Raw genomic sequence first — 19013 nt, 5'->3', positions numbered from 1 at the left:
TTTTTTGCCTTGCTGTGTTTTTAAATTCTACCAAAATCTTTAGAAAGATTATGGACGAATTGCTTGTCAAATGGCCCGTTATTTCCAATTAGAAGCTATGCAAATTTGGAAGGAAAAAATCTTCCCTAAATACAGATTCTGCTTCTAATATTTTAATGTGGATGAAATATGAACCTCACTCAGGGAAACAGCACACTCTTGGACTGAGACCTTGTAAGGCGAGATTCAGCTCACTGCAGATTTTTATGGTCAAGTTATAACTGCCTGTAAAGCCTGGGTTTAAAATGGAAGAGCTGACAAAACTTTTAAACTACAACAGTGGAAATGGCGCCGCAATAATTTATAATCTACAGGCAGCTTTGGATTTATTATCACAATGACAAATGCACTGTCATTGTTAATAGGATATTTCCCAGCAAGGACTTCTTGTTATGCAAGCCAGGTTCACTATGTCATGCAGCATGATAGCAATAAAGTCTACAAGAATTTGTAATGAACTTCAATTACTAATAGATTATGGTTAATGGGAAATATGTGCAGTAAAGATATGGGTTTTTATATGCGCCTTCTGGTACTCTACAAGGCAATGATTTATGCTACAATTTATGTTAACATTCTCCAGTACGAAAAAAAAGCCTAAATTGGTGGAAAGCCACTCCATCCATAACAAATATTTAAGATAATTTTGCACATCATGTAAATGAAGATGTAAAATTAGATATTAATCCATTTCATTTTAGCATTTGTATTTTTATTAAAAATGAAGACTTTGCCCTACTGTGTAATGACATTAAAAAATCCTATCATGGGCTGCAAGCATGAATTACATTGATGTAGACATGGCGACAGCAACCGAGCTGCAAGTGCATTTGTTCAATTTGCAGTTGTAATTAACAGAGCAGTAAGAGTATTTTTCTACATGTGATTTAAAGTACCAGCCCTGAAGCTGCTCAGGCAGATGTGTTTGATGTGGAGGGGATACGCATGTGAAGACTGGGCTCCTTTGCAGGGGTCAACCTTGCTCTCCCCCGCTTTTATTTTCCCCCAGCCTTTCCATGTGGCATTGCTCCAAAGCCATGCTTCATCCATGGACATCAGGCTATTCCTTTCCCTGCACAGCAAACATCCCACGGGAATTGCTTTGGGAAATAATCACCTGATGCAGGATCAGAGCCACAAGCTCCTGCTTACTTATCAGAGGGATACAGGCCTGCATGTTTGCCTGCTATCTCAAAGCAGAGTTCCTCTTTCTCCCTCTTCCCTCCAGCTTTTTTTTTTCTCCCACACCTATAATATAAATTGTGTATTCCAAGTTTGAGTGCCAGCAAAATGAAAAGGAAAAAGGATGCCTCCCAACTTAAAAAACAAACACTGTTCAGAATGAAAGGAGGTTGTGGAGAGGAGGGAGCTGGCCTCTTCTCCCAGGTGACAGGGGACAGGACAAGAGGGAATGGCCTCAAGCTCCACCACGGGAGGTTTAGGCTGGACATTAGGAAAAAATTCTTCACAGAAAGGGTCATTGGGCACTGGAACATGCTGCCCAGGGAGGGGTTGATTCACCTTCCCTGGAGGTGTTTAAGGCACGGGTGGACGAGGTGCTGAGGGACATGGTTTAGTGTTTGATAGGAATGGTTGGACTCGATGATCCGGTGGGTCTCTTCCAACCTGGTTATTCTATGATTCTATGATTCTATGATTCTATGATTCTATGATTCTATGAATGTGTAGGTTCAATGTTAAAGATCACATTTACCCCATCACATTTCTGTAAAATGCTTAAACTTCACATCCAAAACATCTGTTTGGCTTGAAAGGGGCACTTGTGCAACTTGTGTGGTCATTTCTGGTACATTAATACATTGCTCTCAGTGAACCTCTGAATAAAGTCCATAAATTCACTTTCCAGGGATGCAAGTGAGGAAGACCCATCCTGTTGGCCCACATAATCACCTTGGGGTTTGGAAAGAGCAGGCTGGTTTGGAGATGTGCTTTGGGAATAAATTTCTGTTCATCGAGATAAGACAGGCTTTTTTTTGAGGGTAAAACAATTAATTCAATGCTGGAAGAACATGGGTAAGCTCAAAACTGCTGTATAAATCCCAGGCTGCACACAGGCTGGACTCCCCAAACATGCTTTGGAATAGCAGTATCTCCTTGTACAATTAAGGCAAATTTTCGCATTAAAATGTGGCTTTTCGGGCTTTTAGGAAGTTGTTCAAGAGATTTACAAAAACTCTTTTAGTTTTTACAGCCAAATGAACATAAAATTTTTCTCCCCCACACTCATTTCCTACTAAATAATACTTACAGTACTTACTTCTTGGAAATGTGTATGTGTGTTACAGATTTAAAATTAAAAATAACATATCCCTTAAGGGTGCTCTTCTGATTCAGTTTTCCCCCAGCCCCTTAACAGAAGCAGCTGCATATACAGGATAGAGTTTACTCTATTTCCACCCTCCTCCTCCAGTTTCTTAAGGAAATTCTCCTCAGAAGAAAAAGCAATGGCAGAAGACCACCCCTATGTGCCTGGTTTTAAGCAGGGAGTTTTCTTCTCTAGCCAGGGGTATAAGTGCCTTACCCTCGTTAATTCTGCTTTTAAATAAGGTCCTAAATAACTCCACATATCCAGCAAACACTCCTTCTCCCCAGCTTCTCCTTTTCTGATTAAAGAGGGAAAGGAGCTCTCGCATGCATTCACACTGAATCTCCTGTGCGTGTTTTTGGTCATGCCCCATTCTCATCTCTCCAGATCATCTCTGCTCTTCCTCGTCTTTCCTGCTCTCTCCCACATTTTCAGAACAAACTTCCCCCCCAAATTCTAAAATGCATTTTTCTTGTATTTCTTTGCCTCTGCTAAATTGCAAAACAAACAGGATGTGCATGTGTGTCTTGCTGCTGCATTTTGTGATTGAATTGGGTGTTTGGGTTTTTTTTTCTGGCATTTCTGTGGCTCCCAAGGATGTGTCACTTCTGACAGGGTTGTTGTGGCAATATTCAGCGGTCACCTCCTTTGCAAGCACCGTTCAGAAAAGGTCACTGGCAGCACAAAAGAGCTACGAAAGTAATTGTAGCTTTAATTTGTTTCCCATTAGAAGTGGATGCAGCAATCTGTCCTAATGAGAGATTTTTTTCCTTTCCCATTTCAGCATGTCACCACAGCAGCTTACAGATCTACTGAGGTCTTCTAATTCAGGGATCTGCATGTAGTACTGTGTAAAAGTGGTAATAGACATTGTTCTGTTCAACAGCTGAGAAATACAGAAATATCATGGAAACATTCTAAATAACACTAGAATTAATATTTGATGACTAGAAGTGTGTGCTTCAAATAATCCACCCTCAAATAATTATAAACAGCTATTAAGACCCAATATAGCCTCTTGTAGATACTTCAAATCATTTATAACCTATATTGTATCAGAAATGTATATGCAAAAATAAAACATAATTGCTTGCTGCTAAAGCATTACCTAAAATAAACCACTTCAACACTGAAATGAACTATTTCAGTGGCAGAAATCACACCTGCTTCATTGGATAAACTAAGTATTCAGACTCTTAAGGTCATTTGAGTCACCATCCCTTGTGCTTTTTAGAGAGCACGACACTTCTTAAAATTGTAAAGTCACTTAGCAAAACAAATGCATCAACTACTAGACTGGAGACAATGCCACATGGAGAAGGGACCGAGGAGGTGAAGCATCTTCTTGCTGAACATCCTATATTATATATTGAACAGATTTACCTGATATAACTCCATTGAAAATGAAACAAATCCCACTGAAATCTGTCAGTTTGGCATCAGATTTTATTTTTTGTTATTACAAAGCTCACAAGCCATACATGGCCCTCGCTGCCAGGCTAGTGAAAGGCTGCAGCAAGGTTTATGTGGTTAACTAAGAATGACAAAAAGACCTATGTGACAGCAGTAGCTGATTCCTAATAAAAGCTTTGCATCAGGGCTCACTAGTGAAATCCACCTTGCCAGAATGATTCTTACCACTGCTGTGCCTTGACTGTCTTTCAATACCTCCCTCTTGCAGTACCAGTATGGACTCTGTAAAAAAAATAGCTCTGCAGGTGCAACATCATAAAAAAAAAGTGAAAATACAGGAAAAGAGAAGCAATGCCATTAAATGGAGGTGGCTGGGGAGACAGGGTCTGGCAACCATCCCATGTAGAAGGTGTGAGCCCACTTTCACAGTAACTGGATGAATAAGATCTTGAAGCCACAGCAAGCCCAAGAAATTCTGCTGAGCAGCCACACAACTGGTCAGTCATTCTGAGCCTCCACTCTTGCCAGCTGCACCAAGAAGTTATAATTTGGTTATCTGGTCTGTAGAGAGCTTTTTAATGGAGATGGTGAAACCACATATAGTTCATGACTCTTTCACTGGAAAAGGTCAGTGAAGTGCCTGAGTGGATGGTCCAAATTACATCTGATTATACAACATCCATATGATAAAGCACAGTTATCTGCTTACTGAGTTACACATTCATAGATTACTGCAAAATTAATTGGATATTAAAGATCTCCTACAACAACATATATTAATACTGATTTCTTAACTGGCTGTAAAAATTAATATCAGTACTGAAGTAAACCAAGAGATTTATAAAGTATGAAAAACATATTTCAGCTCTTAACAGTTTGTGTCGGCCTGTTTTCAAGAGCCAAGACACAGGTCGCTCATGGCTCAATCACTATTACACTCAGATTGTTATTAAAAAGCACCTTGCCATCTCTTTTTTCACTGCATTCAGGCTTTCTTAATTCTTCCATCACCTGGCGCTTTAGTTCGGGGGGAGCAGTTTTAGAGAACTCACAGGTTTCTGTCAGGAAATCCAGTAGCAGCTCCCCATCCTTGCTCCCTTCAATAAAGCAGCTCGTTATGTCCATGTAAGATGGGAGTTCATAGAGCTGGTACTTTAGCCCAGCTGAATCCAGCATCCTTTTGATGTCGGCAGAGGAGACGTAAGAGCAGAGATCATCTAAAGGTAAGGAAGACCCATACTTCTTCCACAGCCTTTCCCAGCCACTCATTCCTGAGAGATAAACCACCAGAGAAATGCACAAGATTAAAGAAAAACACTATTCGAACAAACTTTTGATCATCTGTTGGGTTTTTTTAGCAGTTGTCCTCATTGCGTGCAGGATCTCTCCAAAGCTGGGACACGTGTCCTGGGGTATGGTGGAGATGGCTGCCTTTCGGAGTACTGGGGACTCTAGGAGCAGATCGACGTATCCCCTCTCCCGGAGCTCCAGCACCTCCCACCGACCCCACAGCTGTGTTCAGGGCAGCTCAGTGCACTTAGTCCTTCACCCTTCCACTCTCAACATGCTGCACCCCTCTGCTTCATACACATGGACAGTATGTCTCAGGGACATCCTTCTATAGTCTACATGCTGAACACCAGTTATGCAGTGTCATCTTCTTGATTTAAACTATTCCCTAGAGTTCAGCTGCCTGTTCAAAAGACCAAGTTCTCTTCTATTCTTTCATCCAATTACTTTGTGGTTGAGCTACACATGATCTTCATAGAATCACTTATTACCAGTAAATTATCTCTCTGCTATGTGAAATACATAGGCTGCAAAACCCTGGTCATGTTTTCTGTGTGGCTGGATGTGTGGTGGACAAGAGAGTGAGATAGACAGAGCCCAGGATGAAACTGCACTGTCCTCCTGGCCTTCAGCCTTCGCTCCCATCGTGCTCACATGCTGTTGATTCTGGGCAACAAGAAGGCTGCTCCTCAGCCCAAGCAGACCTCCCCGGTGGTGCCAGAAGGACGTTTTGGCTGTGTTCTATTTGGGTGTGCAAAGATGAAGGTGAGGAATGAACAGGCTCCTGTCACATCGCATTCACCTCCAGAACTGAGAGCATGCCAAGCACAGGCTTCTGCACGCACTTCTTCTCAAGGGATGTTTCACAAAGAAAACCAGCTGGGTAAGCTGAAGCCTCCCCAGATACATCTTCACATCTTTATCTTCGCTCACCCTGGATCTGTGACTCAGCATTTCTTCTCTAAATGATTTATAAAAGGATCACCCAGAACGACAGGATGGGATGAAAATAACTTGGAGCCTAATGAGCAGCTCTTGAGAGTTATGACTATAAATCTCCATAACTACTAAAACCAGTTGCTCGGTGTTTTTGCAACTGCTTTATCTGCAACAGTTATTTATAGTCAAATAAACAGTTTGGTGTTTAGAAGATGGGCTGAGGTATTTTCTTTCACCTGGTGGAAATTGAATGCAGTGCACTAATTGCAGAAAATTTGCTGGTGTCAGTGTTGTGTGACTCAAAGCCATCTCTGAGCCGAGCAATTATACACTACCTGAACGCAGCATTATTATAATAGCTCTCCATAGGCTCAGCATATGGCACTACTTTTGTTTTCAAGGCGATGTAAACAAATTTTTTAAATGTGTTAAAAATAACATCGCATACCTCTTGTAACTCACCCTTTCTCCCAGCAGGGGTGGAGCAGGAGGGATTGCAACCTTAACTGAATGACCAAGCCCTCTGCTATCCATCCTCCTCCCAGAGAATTTTTTAATTAACACATCCTAATGCATTTGCGTTGGAGATGACGTTACCTTCATATTTTGAAATGAGCTCTGTTCTGCTTATCTTTCGATACCTCTTTTTGCTTCAGTGCTTATTTTCATAGCACTTTTTCCTTCCTTCCCTTCTTTATACTCTTTCCCCCAAGGTTCCCCTCTTCCTTTCCTCTTTGCTACTGTGAGCCCTACTCCTCTCTCCCATGTTCTTGCTGGTCCCAGCAATTTCTGCTCCATTCTGCTCCATCAGCAAACAAGAGTCACCTGGCCAAGAAAGGATTTCAGATATTTTTCACGAATTAAGACTTGTAATCACGTTAATTTTGAACAGATACATGTTCCTCCCTGTGAATTCATAAATTCACACTTTATGAATATCCAAAGGAACAGGCTAAAATATTGGAAAATTGTTTCAACTAACTATACACAGGTAATCAGCAATAGTCTGATATTATCTATTCTCCTTCAGCCAAAGAACAGGAACAGTGACTCAGACAATTTAGAATACAGATTTCTTGTAGTGAGCTGCTTGAAAATACTTTCAACTGAAAACATTATGGATAAAATTATTTGAATAAGTTCAAATCAGAGAAGTGCCTCTTCATTGTGGACATTTCATAAGCATAAAAAATTAACTTCATCAAACACATTAGAGTTTGCAGAAGTGAATAATTAAATAAAAAATTATGCTTAAACCTCCAAACAACTGACACAATATCCCTGAAAAAAGATCAGATGTGACATTTTACACTACTAGAATTTCCTAGATTGTGAGTTAAATTAAAGGTTTTCCAGAGTCAAATTAGATCTCACTATTGCAGTCTCTCTAGCATACTTTGCCCACAGTATCAAAAGGTCATAATTTACTTCATTGCCACATTTTCCTTCTAGATTGACCACAGAGCATCTCTTTCAAATCTGAAGCAAGAAGAACTAAGAAGACTGTTTTCCACCCAAAATGATGGTATTAAGGAAATGGGCAGTTTGAGAAGAAAATGAACCATATGTGCTCTAACACCTGCTCTATGGCACAGCTGAGCCCCGTCATACCCATTTGCTTAATGCCACAAGTCTCCAGGAGCAAGAGAGTGCGGTGCCCAGCCTGAAAAGCCTTTTACAGAAAATAGCAGAGGCTGAATGAGTTCTCGTGAGTAGAGCCATGGGACAGAGCCTCTCACCCTCTGCTCCATCCATCACTGGCCAGGCTGTAGGATGGGGAAGGGCAGAGGGCAAGGGAAAGGCTTTTTGTGCCAGTTGCAGGGGGTTGTCGGTTCACAAAGCCTTTGGCTTTTTAACCTGCGGCATTGAGCTGCACGGAGAGAGATGGTGTGCAGATTTCAGTGGATGGAGATGAGTGGACACCTTTTATTAGGCAGCCAATTCACCTCTACAGGCAATAAAGATGTTTTGAGTAAAAGTGTGTATTGTTTCCTAGCTGGAACTCACAGGAACCCTAAAGATCCTCATGGCTTTTTGCCTAAATGAGCAGTGCTGGTGGAGCAGCTCTCACCTGACACCAGGATAATGAGGAGCTTCGCCTGTGTTTCCAGGAGGCTGTGGAAATACCGGATAGTTGCTGGGACATCTTTCACATAATACAGCATCTAGAAAGAGCAGAGATGCTTACAGAGATATGGTGAGGTCTGTGTGGGTACTATAATGGTATCACCAGGTAAAAGAAAAGAAATGGAGGCAATCTGGAGAGAAAAGCAGCAGGACAACAAGACACATTAGCACAACACATGCAGTGGGCTCACACTACAAGCTCAGGGCTGTCACTGCCTTGCCTGCTCTTTGGCTTTCCTAGGACCAAGCTCTTGTTCATTTATTAACCTGGGATAAAAATGATTTGCCTTTCTTAGCAGTGAAAACGGCTTGTAATGGCTTCAGCAAACTTGGAAATACACAGGCAATTTCACAGAGAGGACAAGGAGCTATGAAAATGCTAGTTAAAATGTACTTTTAGTTGGCTGCCACCCACAGCCTGGTTAATAGGACTACTGTGCTCAAAGTTGCTTTGCTGTAACTCATCTTTCATTTTTGCAATTTAGTTATGCTTAAGTACTTCAAATTACAGGGAAAGAAACTCACCTTTCTTCCCTTTAGAGTGGATAATGAGGTCACACACTTCATGCATGCTTTCAACAGCCAAGCCTTTGACAACATTTACTTTGCAGAGAATTTTACCTGGATCATGTGAATGAAGTCCCATTTTTTAGACTTCTTTTCCGCATTCATTCGACTTTCATATTCATAAGCTGTCTCCTTATGCCAGGTAAACTTTACATTCTCCAGGTTTGGGGTCTTAGCCACAAGCTCTGAAGTATGGGAGAAGGTAGGACAGAGTTATCTCGATTGCAAATATGGGACTGGATTCCATTCAGAGCTTTAATACATCCAAAAGTCACATGTAGGTAGAGTTTTGGTACCAGTGTAACATAGCAGTAGAATACTGGAAACCTTGAGCCCAAATGTGAGAAAGAGGCTGCCCTGGTATTTGTAGGATGGAGTCTTTAGGAGGTCTAATGGTTTCCTCTTCACACTCTTATTCCAGCCTCCACCGACATTTTTTTAAAAAAGAAATGTTTCTATGTCTGGCTGAAGTTGCATTAAAATGTGTTGGCTGGGATAACCTGTAACGAGGCCAGGAGCAGCAGATCTCATACTGAATGGGAGAAGAGTTGATGGTCCCTTGGCTTAGGTGCCACCCAAGCCCCTCATGACTGAACAGAAGACAGACGTGGAGAAGGGTTTCCAGAGATTGAGCAAGTAAACACAGGGCCTTGAGGATGGATCAAAGGGATTGTGTTTGGGAGAGATAACACAATTTAAAGTTTGGGAAGGGTAGAAAAAGCAAATGGTTCTCTTGAGGAGTGTGTTGCGAGGATGGTGCGAGAGGGAAGGAGCTCTGCTCTGTGAGCAAGCACCCATCTCCCAACATTGGCCTTTGTTGTGTTGATACAAATGACATTTTTCAAAAGCCCACAGTTTTGCCCAGCTGATTCAGGTAACAGATAATAGTGTTTTAATGCAACGACTCAAGTAAAAAATGATACACAATGTACTTTCAGATCTCAGTATAATGCATATCTGGCAACTGAGGAAAGCAGAAAGCTGGAGAACTAGATTCAAGGAATAAGTTACACCAAGGGCCTGGCTCACCACTGTATTTCTTTACTTTTGTGAGAGCAAAACTGAGGGATAATGTCATATTTTAGAGGATATTGGAATACTAGTGTCCATCTGCTGGCATATGGAGCTTATCTCACTGTGCTCCTGCCTGGCGCTTGAGATTGCTCCAGGACAAAGCTAGCCCTGATGCGATTCCTGTGCTTCGATGAAGTGAACATAAATTTAAAACTTTAAATGGCCCAAAGGCAGACTAAGCCTTAGCTACAGAACACATGTTCCAAGCAACAGGATTTGCCAAGACCAGCACCTTTACACCACTAATCACAATGCTTCTCCTTTTGTGCTCCGATGAGGACATATCCCTGTCGGACAGGCAAAAAATGCTGCATTGGTGCTTGCCTCCTCTCTTTTATGGCTGGAAATGGGCCACTCTTTTTGGACACTACTGCTGTTACTCTCTTCACTTCCATTTAACAGTCACTGGCCCCAGGGCTTGCAGTTTAGATTTAATCCATTGTTTTAAACTCCAGCTTCATTCAGTAGCAGTTCATATGACCATCACAAACACTGGTGCAAGGCGGTTCAGATCAATTGCTAGTCAGTCTGCAAGGAAACACTAGGAAGAAAACTGAATTGCTTGCCAGAGCAGGCTTTTGAAGTAAAAATTTCAGAAAGGACAAATTCCTTCTGATTATAGGAGGCTTCTGCCCAAAGATTCATCTGAAGCCAAAACACATCGTCTTAACTGTTGAAAATTTTTCTCAGTTTTCTCCTGGGCTCAGCCTGGATTGTTTTCTGGATCAGAAGCTGATGGTGTGCCCTAGATGAGTGCAGGCAGTGGCAATGTGGGTTAGTTGTGGTGTGACCAACTCCAATCATGGTCACCAAGAAGCTTCACCTGGACGTGGATCAGGAATGAAGAGAAGTCACAGCTGTGGGGCTTTGAGGAGGGCCTTTGTTGTACAGCACACCTAAGGTAAACCTCAATTTGTCATCACTGCATGTCCCAGTGTGAAGTTTCTCTAGTGAGTGTGGTTTATCCTTCCCAAGAAGAAAGTATCTGGTTAGGCAGAAAACATAACTGCTGAATCCTCAGAGGCACAGATAATGTTTCCAATTCTGCCTGGAAAAAACTTAGGGCTTAAAAACCTAATTAATGATACCTAGTAGGGACATGATTAATTACTAAATAAGAAAGTTTAAAGAAAGAAATTCAGATGAATATTTCATTTCTAGTTTAGCATAAAACTTAAAATAAGGACAACATCTTGTATTTTCTTTAATTTCCTTCTGGGAAGAAACTCACTGAAGTATGATAGGACTGCCAGCTAATTGGTGGTAGGTGATGAGACCACTAGGAAGAATCAGTGCAAATCCAGTTCCACACAGCCTATGGTTAATGGCCCAGACAGGACAGAAATGCTATGTTCAAGTGCCCAAACTGTCTTATAAACAGAGCAGGTGCTCTGCTGCCCATCCTTTACTATCTCAGCCTAGACCAATAAAAAAGCTCCCGGGATTCTGCATGGGCGACGTTTTCAAAGATCAGGTCCATGTAATACAGAGGCAGAGACAAAAAAATGATGTGTTTCCTAGGAGCCTTTGGTGCTTCCAGTGACTCTGAACTCTCCCACCACAGGGAGAAAGGGATTGTTACTCTTATTTTTTTTTTCTTAGACTTCTACAAGTTGCTTCATACCGGGAATGCTTCGTTTTTAAGGATTTAAGCACAAGTGAGAGTTGGAGATTTACAGCGTGGTTTTACAATCTGGTATTTACTATGGTTTGGAGCATTTCCAACAACATAGTCTGCTGCCGAGCTTCATTCATTACTGCCATATCCATTCAGCAGCCACTTTCTGACAAGGTGTTCTCTGCTCAGGGCTGCTCACCCCATGTAGGGTGTAGCTGGTGTCACCTCCATACAAAACCATAATTACCTGCTAATGTAAAGTCTGGGAGGTGTTAATCCAGTGATAGTCAAACTGTGGATTGATATTTAATGCTTGCTTTGCAGGACAATTTGATAAAAGAATCCTTGCTACTGTTCAGTCTTCTTGGGAAAATGCTTCCTTTCCTTCCTGAATGTTACTCAGACCTTGGAGTTGGTGGGAAGAAACAAGTTCTAAGCCATGGAGCACACAGTAAAAATCTTTCCTCTTCAATTTGCTTTCCTTTCCATATTTTCTAATTCAAATGATGGCAACTAATTTAGTTCACCATATTTTTGGAAACATATTTTTAAGGTATGTGGAAATTACCATGAGACACTAAAATTTTACCTTTGATATTGAGGAAGGATCCCAATATGGTGCAAGCTGAAGGAGAAGAACTTTCTGAAATGCTGGGCTCTTACTCTAATCCCATGCAATCACCCACCTTGCCTGGCTTTTAAAGGTTGTCTAGTCTGAGTGTTTGTCCCATAGAGTTCTTTATAGTGTGAGAGATTAAGATCTTAAAGAGAGACTCAACATTGCTGAAAAGCAATGATGGCAAAAAAAAAAAATAAAAGCATAAGATAGTGATTTTTTTAGCATTTAAGAGTCAATTCCTAAAAGAAAGCTTTTGAATGAGGGGTCATCCAGTGCTCAACTCTTTTAAATGCATCTAGAGTATAGTGTAAATTTAATTTTTGTAATGTAAGAATACCTTTGTACTTGAAGATTTGATCACCACTTGGCTCTATCACATCGTTGTTGATGGTGACCCCTGGATATCTGGCTTGTACTTTCGAGAGGATCAGCAGGTCAATCTCACCTAGGGAAGCAGGCAACATCAAATACAACAAGAAAGCAAAGCTCAGGCAAATGTTATGTCCACCATCATCACATTCCCAGTTTTGAAGACTAATACCTGCTATTCAAATACAGTAAATGTACCATACAGGTACATGTGATTGCTTTGTATTCTCAGCAGATTGCCACAGAGGGTTTAGCTCTAGGATTTGATAAAAACTGAAATACCAGTCCAAACTGCCTTCATGCATTCTTTCTGACTATCACCACCAAGGGAAATCCAAAGACAGTCATGTGTGTGGCTTGATCTTATATTTTCTGGACATGTCCTAACTTCCTGGAGAAGATCCTAAATAATTTTGATGGCACCAATTCTGCTATCCCAAGACAGGATTTCTAGGAGTCAGTAAGAGCATTTTTAGCCAAATCATCTCACTATTTACCAGGTCAAGTGGGTGAGGGAGAAGAGAACATGTGTTTATACTGGAACCAGAAACATTTACCTCTGTTTGTCTTTGGTGTCCTGTGATTTTTTTTCCAAAATCAAGATGAACAGTGCACATACCATTTATGTTTATCTAGCCTCTGTTTATAGAATATCCCAGAATAGACTGTACATTCTTTGTGAGGAATAGTTCTCTCTGGATATTGTTCAGGCTAGCTGCAATTAATTCACCCATTGAATTACCAATAGATATAGCATTTCAAAATTTAAAAAGAGCTGCTATCTCTCTTGTCCACCTCTCCCCATCCGAAACATAGGATACTCAGGGAGATGATGCTCCTGAGACATAGGTCCAGGGACAATATCAGACTGGCTTGCTTAGTTTTCTTAGGGCTCACTTCTGCTTATCGTGCTTGAATAAATTTTAGTTTGAAAAAGTAATAGAAAAATAAATTCGGGAAAAAACAGTAAAGCAGAGAGTAGCTGTGGTGAAAAATAACAATCCAGGGGTCAAGCTACAGACAAATATTGCGCTTTGTCCTGAAAGATGTACTTGTGCTTGCACAAAACTCCACATTATAAAATTCCTTGCAAATGAACAAAATTATGTACTGAATGGAAGTTCACCCTGATGACCAGACAGATCCTTGCAGAGTGACTGAAGATGGAGGGCCTGCACTGTATGGCCTCTGCCCGTCCTCATGATTTTCAATACCCCTGGGCTCCCACCACTTCAGTGATAGCTCCATTATACATAAGATTTGGAGACGTTCAAAAGGAAATTATTGGGGATTAAATAGCTGCAATGTGTTCCCCAGAGCTCAACCTGCCCCACCAGGTTCTCATCCAGAAGTTTAATATTCACTATGGAGAACTCTCTCTTTGCTTCTGACCCCACTACATATACCATATGTTAAAACCAGGCGCCCCAGCCCAACTTTCACTCGCTCATTAATGTTCTGAGAATTTGATATAAAAAGTGAGGGAGAGTTCAATTTTTTCAAACTTATGTGCCTTTCTTAAAGCAACAAATAACACCAAAATAAATGTGGTATCTCCACAAGCATGTTCTTTGAGGGAGGGAAATTGAATTTCTGAAGCAACAGAAAGCTGCAGCTTTGCTATCACTGCAAAACTTGTGTTCTCTTGAAAACTCAGAGCAAAGGCAGCTGTCTGCAGGTTGCTGTGGTAAAAATTTGGAACACAGAATTTGTAACGAATTACTACACTATTCTGATTTTCGGTTGCTTTACTAACTTTCCATAAAATGGATTAGCCATTTGAAAAGACTGTGCAGGTCCTGATAAAAAAAAAAATTGAATTTTGCATTTCCATATGTGTATAGGTTAATACATTCCCTTCCGCTCTTTTGTGGCCAAATCACCCTTGTGTTGTTTTTAACCAAAAAAACACCCCTTTGATTCATAATTTAATCCACAGCCTTAATTGACTTCAGTTAGCTCCTTTATATGCAAACAAGTGTCCTGAGGCATTTTACAGTCAAATCTGTGGCAGCTTGCATTATCAACAATTTGGCAATTAGGCTATCCGAATTATTTAAACTCTCCAACACAATTACCTTTTAAAGGCTACCACTATGTTCACCATTAAGTTTCTAATTAAACATTTTACATAACAGGATAGTTTATAGCACAGTTGCTACTTTATAGCCGCGTTGATGACTTTTATGGTTTTTAAAGGTACAGAGTGCAGAGTGCTGGAGTGTGAACTTAATAAGGCAGAGGCTGTAGGCGAAGGCAGACGCTGTAGATGGGCAAATGTAAGGGCATATGATGCTACATTAAATGGTTTGCATGTCTGTCCAGGTGGAAAAGTGGAAATTAAAAGTTTTTTTTCTGTGCTTCCTCTCCACAAAGCGCAGGGGTGGATGGGGCCAGGGCAGGAGCTCCATCACTGTCCTCTGACATCAGGTATGGTTAGCTGGAAGCCAGCAAGGAGCAGATTTTTAGTAGTTTAGGGGCACTTTACATCATAAAATGAGTTTTGCCTGTAAGTTGTTATCATAGAATCATAGAATAGTTTGAGTTGGAAGGGTTCTTAAAGATCATCTGGTTCCAAACCCCTGCCATGGGCAGGGACACCTCCCACCAGACCAGGCTGCTCAAGCCCCATCCAACCTGGCCTTGAACACCTCCCAAGATGGGGCAGCCACAACTTCCCCGGACAACCTGGGCCAGTGCCCCACAGCCTTCATTGTGAAGAATTTTCCCCTTCTGTCTAATCTAAATGTTCCCTCTTAAAATTTACAGCCATTCACCCTAGTCCTATCACTACAAGCTTATGTAAAACGTGTCCCCCCAGCTTTCTTGTAGCCCCCTTCAGATACTGGAAGGTTGCTACAAGGTCTCCTCGGAGCCTTCTCTTCTCCAGGCTGAACAACCCCAACTCTCTCAGCCTGTCCTCGTATGGGAGGTGCTCCAGCCCTCCAATCATCCTTGTAGCCCTTTCTTGGTTGATTGACCATTCATTATTCTAAGCTGGAGTGTCCCTGCTTGGGAAGTTAGGTACCCCTCTAAGTAAAGTGGTCCTGTTAAAAACATTTGCTTGGGCAGAAGAATGGTTTCCCTAGTTTGGAGAGCAACATTCCTGCTCTGTCACACCGTCTGTTTAATAACGAACATCCACCATTTGCGTACAATTATTTTTACTTCTTTGGAGAGATTAACAAAGCTGAGATAAGTCTTTTGAGACGGTATGGCTAAAACATTTAAACTAAATTAACTGTTCTTATAAAATTTAATTTTGATGACTTAATGGGCAGAGCAGAATTAGAAAACACAAGCTTTAATTATGAGGGAACTTAAGCAAGAATTTAATGAGAAGAAGCCACTTGATGTTATTGGTATTGTTTTTTCCACCCAGTGAACTTCAGATAAGAGGCTTATTCCTTCTGATTTCTTCTTGAACTTATGTTCAGTTCAGTGTTTTGGGTGACAGTAGTTCCAGGAGGGGCTTGTGCGTTGATGGTGATCAGTAAGTATGTACAAGCAATACAGATGTCAGCTGAGGCTGTCACGTAACAGGACAGGAGGCAGCAATGATGGGGAGGTACCCCATCAGTAAATAGTTACAGGGGAGACCAATTGTAATGCCAGTAAAATTTAATATTCAGAGATATATAGGACATTATGACACTTTGTTTTTATGTGGAAACTACATGAGGCAGTTTGAGCTGCTCTCTGCTCTTGAGGAATGATGTTGCAGAGGGAAGTTTCTCATGAAGGACATAGAACAATCAGGGTAGGGAGGCACAACCTGTTTTCAGACAATGTGGGCACACACCAGCTAACACCCTCTGTACTCTGGAGCTGATTTTTCAAGAAAAGTTTTATTTCCCACTCCTTTCTGCAATTTGTAATCCCCTGTTATTAAAAAAAGAGAAAAGCGTAACAGTGTTGAAGTCCATAGCATACCTGCTCCACCACCAACGCTCAGAATATTGATTGTAGGCTTCTCATTTCCAATACTGAAAAACATTATACATTTTAGGAGAGTTAGGCAATAGAGAGGGTTACATCCATTTAGTGAAGAACAAGAGATCCCTTGAGGACTAAAATCTTCAAGACAAAATCAAATGCAGCATGCACATGTACTGGTGTGCCTGTGAGCTGGCATGAGGGATGAGATTCAGAATTCTGCTCATTGGAGATTCCTGTTATCCAGTTATTTTGGCAATCCATAGAGGAGCTTTTGTTGTGAGTGCATGCAAGCAGCAGCAGGTATGTATCTTCTACATGTCTGAGCCCCGAGAACCAGATACCTCCCTAGATCTGGATGAGCAACCTAAAAATTATTTGTAGAGGTTTTTCATTTTGCAAAATGGGGATGAAGGGAGGAGTGTGTAAGATGTTTAAAATCCCTTAGCGAGACTTTGACAGTCATAAAGCCCTGGACCCAAAGAAGGGTGTCCCCAGAACCAGGCTTTGACCCCAGCTACTCGCTGCCCAAGCCAGCCCACAAAGCGAGGGGTCCAGCAGAAAACATGCAGCAGCAGGCAAAGGAGGAGTGTCATTACATATACTAGAGAGACTCTAAGTATAACCCGAAAAGATTACTTTTAAAAAGATGCTTTCAATCAAATTTAATGTTGGAACATAATATCTGTTACTGCATTTTAGAGTTGTTTCAGGGTAAGCATGCAAGGAAACAATTCAGCCTTATCTCCTCCCTGCTAGGCAGGCTCTGTCCTGAAGAACAGCCATTCGGGAACATGTGTAAATGAAATCTCCAGCCAAGTCCTATCAGAGACCTACAGGCGGGTGGCCAGCGGGGAACAGCAATCTGCCTTTCGCAGGCAGACCCTGGTGCCCATCCCCTCCAACGGGACGGTGCCGCTGGGCTGTCCTTCAGCTCAGTATGGCCAACTCCATGTTACCTTGTTATCAGGGCTGGTAGCTGCCTCTCCACGAACTCCTGCATGCACTGGTGCTCTGTTGAATTTGCAAGGAAGAGGCGAAAAGACTGGAGGTATCTGTCAGGGTTGGTGAGCAAGCTCCTCATGGGTGATGCCATGCTTGGGGTTGGAAGGGCGTAGGAGGGGGCAGAGTGTTCCCTGCAGCTCTTTTTTCAGACCTAGAGAAGGAATAACACCAGGGAGGTAAAAAAAAAAGCCTGTGCCTGGACTTTGTTCCCTATCCTCAGCCCGGCTACTGCGTCTCACAGCACTTAAAAAAGTATTATGCAATTTTGCCATAGAAGCTGTAAATCAGGTTTGAGCAGCAAAGGGCAATACATCATCTTTAATCTGCGCAGAGGAAATGCCAGCATTTTCTAACTGTGCTGACACAGGGCTCTCTTAAAACCCAGTAAAAGGGTCTTTAGACAGTTCTTAAATAAATGAAAAATTTCCCTATTTCTTGAAGGCATGGAGAGGCTCCAAAGATTTGGTCTGGATTAGAAGAAAGTGCAACACACATCTCCAGAGATGCTGGCAGATGTCTCTATCTGTTTTTTTAATCTTTTGATGTTCTTAAAGGGAATGCTGATGGTGGGGTGAAAACAATAAAAACCCTATAAATGCACTCTTTATTTTTCTAGTTCCTCTGAAGATAATGGTATGATTCCCATGGGCAAAGTAGTTAATTCATGAAAGCCACGTGAGTTACTGGAATGGATGTTGTGCTAAACCCAATTTACACAGAGTTAAAAGCAAGGGAGACAGAGCATGCTACCGGGAAACATTGGGCTGTACCTTGAAATCTGCACAAAGACGTGTGCATCCCCTCTTAAATTGCAGTTTAAGTCCATCACATCTTGTCCTAACTGGCAAGGAGAAACTGTTCCTCTTCCTTCTTGTCAGCCCCAGGGCTTAAGGATCACACTGCATCTCTCACCATCAGATCTGACTTTCCTGCAGAGGTTAAGTCCCAGTCACCTCTCATATTTTTATTGCTCCCTTTGGACTGTCTCTAGCCAAGCCCTGTTTTTGTTTAAGTGAAGCGCCTAAGCCTCCGACCCACTGAGGTCCACAGTGCAGCTGGAACAGCTTCCCTCATCCCACCAAGACCCCACACTCCTTTCTCTCACTTACCGATGTGACTGCTGAACTGGAAGCCACGGGCTTTGGGTGGGGATTCTTTCCAAACTACTTCTCTTGTCCCTTTAAATAACAATTCTGCCCTCTGTTGTACTGCTAGTTCCTCCCAGCTGCACACTGACTAACAGTCTTGTCCCTCCTCCAAATCAGGGATGCAAACGCAAAACAGGAACGGGCTGAGTTTCATACTTGTCACTTCCCTGAAATGCTGAGAAGTTTTCAAAGTGTGCAACCAATTTTCCACCCATCCAGCAGCTGTCTCAACAAGGCCACGTGTTTCCTGCTTGCTTATGAGAAAGTCATACAAGATAGTGACAACTTTAAAGTCTCAGTATAGGGGTGCCTCCTTCTACGCTGTACATCAGGACTGTTACACCCCCGACAGAAAGATTGGCTTGGTACAATTTTCCCCTGATATGTCCACATTGCCTGGTTATGCCCTTATTCTCTTTCTGGTCCTCTCTCCTCAAAGGATGATTTCTAGGGGTAGCTAATATGCTGAGCAGCTGCAGTCCCCTAGCTCCTCCTTCTTATCCTTCCCCCCTTTTCAATGCCATTGTGAGCTGCTTGGCTTTG

The 19013-nt window shown here is 41.9% G+C and overlaps 1 protein-coding gene across 2 annotated transcripts; it reads right to left on the bottom strand.

Moving 5' to 3' along the window:
- Nucleotides 1-3773: 3773 nt before the first annotated feature.
- Nucleotides 3774-18529, bottom strand: LOC138722866 (histamine N-methyltransferase-like). 2 transcript variants are annotated; one of them, XM_069861547.1, is made up of 7 exons: nt 18432-18529; nt 17277-17473; nt 16315-16367; nt 12350-12457; nt 8756-8886; nt 8079-8172; nt 3774-5049 (listed from the first exon to the last, which is right to left on the bottom strand). In XM_069861547.1, exons 2-7 carry the CDS (start codon nt 17411-17413, stop codon nt 4694-4696), a joined length of 879 nt encoding a protein of 292 aa, XP_069717648.1. In that variant the 5' UTR covers nt 17414-17473; nt 18432-18529; the 3' UTR covers nt 3774-4693. The 2 variants fall into 2 exon arrangements, with proteins under 2 accessions (XP_069717648.1, XP_069717647.1); XM_069861546.1 differs by lacking the exon at nt 18432-18529 and having other exon boundaries at nt 3775-5049; nt 17277-17530.
- Between the last annotated feature and the right edge of the window lie 484 nt (nt 18530-19013).

The sequence above is a fragment of the Phaenicophaeus curvirostris genome, chromosome 7 (genome assembly GCF_032191515.1).
Source record: "Phaenicophaeus curvirostris isolate KB17595 chromosome 7, BPBGC_Pcur_1.0, whole genome shotgun sequence".
NCBI lineage: Eukaryota > Metazoa > Chordata > Aves > Cuculiformes > Cuculidae > Phaenicophaeus > Phaenicophaeus curvirostris.
Note: the sequence above shows the minus strand (reverse complement) of the source record. Positions and strands in the feature narration are given on the sequence as shown.